The 2,735-nt window shown below is 43.1% G+C and overlaps 1 protein-coding gene across 23 annotated transcripts in view; it reads left to right on the forward strand.

Moving 5' to 3' along the window:
• LOC109464849 (autism susceptibility gene 2 protein-like) overlaps positions 1 to 2,735 on the forward strand; it is a 205,740-nt gene that overhangs the window by 83,010 nt on the left and 119,995 nt on the right. For 19 of the 23 annotated variants that reach the window (XM_019761970.1, XM_019761942.1, XM_019761955.1 and 16 more), the window contains one exon: positions 1,029 to 1,136. The exons of the other annotated variants lie outside the window; for them this stretch is intronic. In XM_019761970.1, coding sequence (XP_019617529.1) covers positions 1,029 to 1,136 — 108 coding nt within the window. The remainder of the gene's footprint in view (positions 1 to 1,028; positions 1,137 to 2,735) is intronic. 23 annotated transcript variants of the gene reach the window in all.

Genomic DNA, 2,735 nt, shown 5'->3' on the forward strand with positions numbered 1-2,735 from the left:
CCCCCTAGCTTTTTCGAATTCGGCGACTCCTGCTCTCCAAACCTAAGTATCAGGAGCGTCTCGTCCGCCGAACAGGTTGCATATGCTGATTCCATCGCAAAATGAAGAGAAACCATGGAAAAACAGTGGAAACGAACTCAAGTTGGTCAAAACAACGTTCAAAAAAGCTTGCAGGTCGCACACGGTCAGGATGCTGACCCCGTGACCCCGGAATTATGACGCAAAAACCGGTTCAATAAACCCTTAGCGTTCAGACCAGGTTTTTCGGTGGAAAAACCCCACAAAAACCCCTCAAAAACCACCTCCCGAGGTGGTTTTTCAAAATCGGATTTAAACCCCTAAAAACCGGTTAATTTGCGTTCACACCAGGTTAAATAAAAACCGGTTTTTGAAAAACCGGTTGAAACCGCTAAATATAAGTCTAGTATGAACAGGGTCTATAAGATAATGGAATATGATGAATGGTAAAGATGCATCATGCCGGCGTATGCCTCTTTCACTGAACAGTTTTAGGGCGGCTTAAGTATGTAATTAACTGGACACCAATGGTTTTCCTCCAGTGTTAAGGCTCGTGATAAATGAAGGTTTGGTTCATCTATCTTGTGATGATGGCTCTGCATCTGTCCAGTGCAACCAACCGTACAGGAGCAGTTTCCATGCCCCATCTGTCCTGTAGGGTCAGTCTGGGTGGTAGCGTCCACAGTCAAGACATGACCGAAGCTGCTGGATGGTTCTTGGGTCAAACTTATTTTCCTAGTTTAAAGCTGGTTTGTTGGTGAGCTCTTGCTATCCGAGTCATGACAGACTTTCTGGATAAACAGTTTATAGGCTGATAAGATTTGTGATGCTATAATGTAAGCTAGAACATGTTATGATGGTGCATGTTTTGACATCCATAGATAGCATACAAACATTATTCCCACAGGAGATATCTGTAGTAGACTTGTGTTTTGGAATGTGTTATATTCTTTCCAATGAAAGAAGCTTCTTACTCATCTAACGTACTGTTCTTGTGCCGTTCTCTGCAGATGCGCTCATCGTACCACGGGAAGACTGACGACGAAAACACGAGACCAGAGGGAACAAATGCCAACGGACCTTCACAGAGGGCCAGTTCTCGCGACCGTTTAAGCGACGTAAGTTGTCTTACCATACTTGTGATATATGCTCTCATCAACAGGTAGGCTCATATATTTCAAATTGTATGAGGGCTTGATGTTCAAAGAGTTAGAAGATTATACATCAGAGCAGTAAGGGTCCTTATGATGTGGTCATCTCAAACCATTTTGATGCACGGTGTTGTCCAGCAGGATATGACAGAGCCAACTTCTAACCAGGATCTCAGACAGTCTTTTTCGTAACTGAATTTTTCAAAACACATGCATAACTATCCCAAGAATTCTCTCATTTTGTGATCACACAACAATTTAGCGACTTAAGTGACCGGGCCCTTTAATTTACCATTATGAAATTCAAAGTTGTCCATGTTATTATCCACTACCTCTTTACTGTGTAGTCGTGACTGGAATCTCCGCCAGTTTGGCAGGGCGATCAACAATAGAGATGTAGGTTTGTTTTGGTTCCGGACTATTTTGGTCCGTCCCTTTCATCTCCCCTGGGAGCAAACATAGACAGTCTGTACCAGTGACCCAAACCCTGACCCCGCCGACCTTTTTTGTTGAACTGGAAATAGTTGTGGCACTTGAAGGTCGTGGGTTTCCGACCTCTGACTCCTCCTGACATTTGTTAAAGGCAGGACTAGCTTTGATGTGATGATGTTGTGAAGTTCTTGGCCAGGCGTTGGTTGGAGGCTGTATTGCAATTTTTGTCTCTTCGCCCTAACACGGTAACCAATACAAGTTATGTTACCTAAGGCTACCATAGCAAGGAGAAGGGTTTGTGTATGGGGGGGGAGGGGGCAATATAAAGTGTACATGACACACAAATGTAATATCCTGAACAGTTAAAAAAACACACGAAAAGCCCTAACGTCAGCTTAGAGAGTACACTACTCCTGCATTTGCAATAGACGCAGCTACATCAAAAGCAAAAACGAATGCAATTCTATTAATAGAATCCAGGTAATCAAGTAGATTCTCACATACATCCCTAAAATATGCCACCAAAGCAGAATAAAAACTTAACCTTTATGACGGTAGTAAATGTACATTATGTAAAGTGTGACAAATGTTACCCCATGGTTTGATAAATGGGTGTAAAATCTCGCCGCTGATGCCGCAATCTGTTGAGCAGCAGCCTCGACAAGATTTACGCCGGGTTCGGCTGGAAGGAAACAGTGGGTAAGACTGTCACGGTTTACCTTGATTTCCAGTGTGACAAGTCTGAATGGTGAAGTGAATGCCTGACTAGCTTCAGTCTGACAGATGCTTCCTTATCAACAGGCTATCCAGGCATGTTGGCTGAGATCTTTTGATACTTAATGGTCCGTGTCAAATCTGAGATGTCCTGTTCCTTCAGATAGAAATTGAATTAGCAGTGATGTGCACATTAGAAGGCCGTTCAATGGCTTTTACGGCCGCCGAGAGATCCAAGAAAGGGGAAGTCGGCTCGTGTTTGAACCATCAAATTAGGGTAGTACATTTACAGTTGACATTTGGGACTCTATCAATTGATATTTACTGTTTCACGTTGAAATGAAGGGAACGTACATTCATGGCAAGTGTAAATTCATTTTTATGGCTCCACGTATATGTAAGTGGAATGGAACAGGTAGC

This window comes from Branchiostoma belcheri, unplaced genomic scaffold (genome assembly GCF_001625305.1).
Source record: "Branchiostoma belcheri isolate BF01 breed outbred unplaced genomic scaffold, Haploidv18h27 scaffold1, whole genome shotgun sequence".
NCBI lineage: Eukaryota > Metazoa > Chordata > Leptocardii > Amphioxiformes > Branchiostomatidae > Branchiostoma > Branchiostoma belcheri.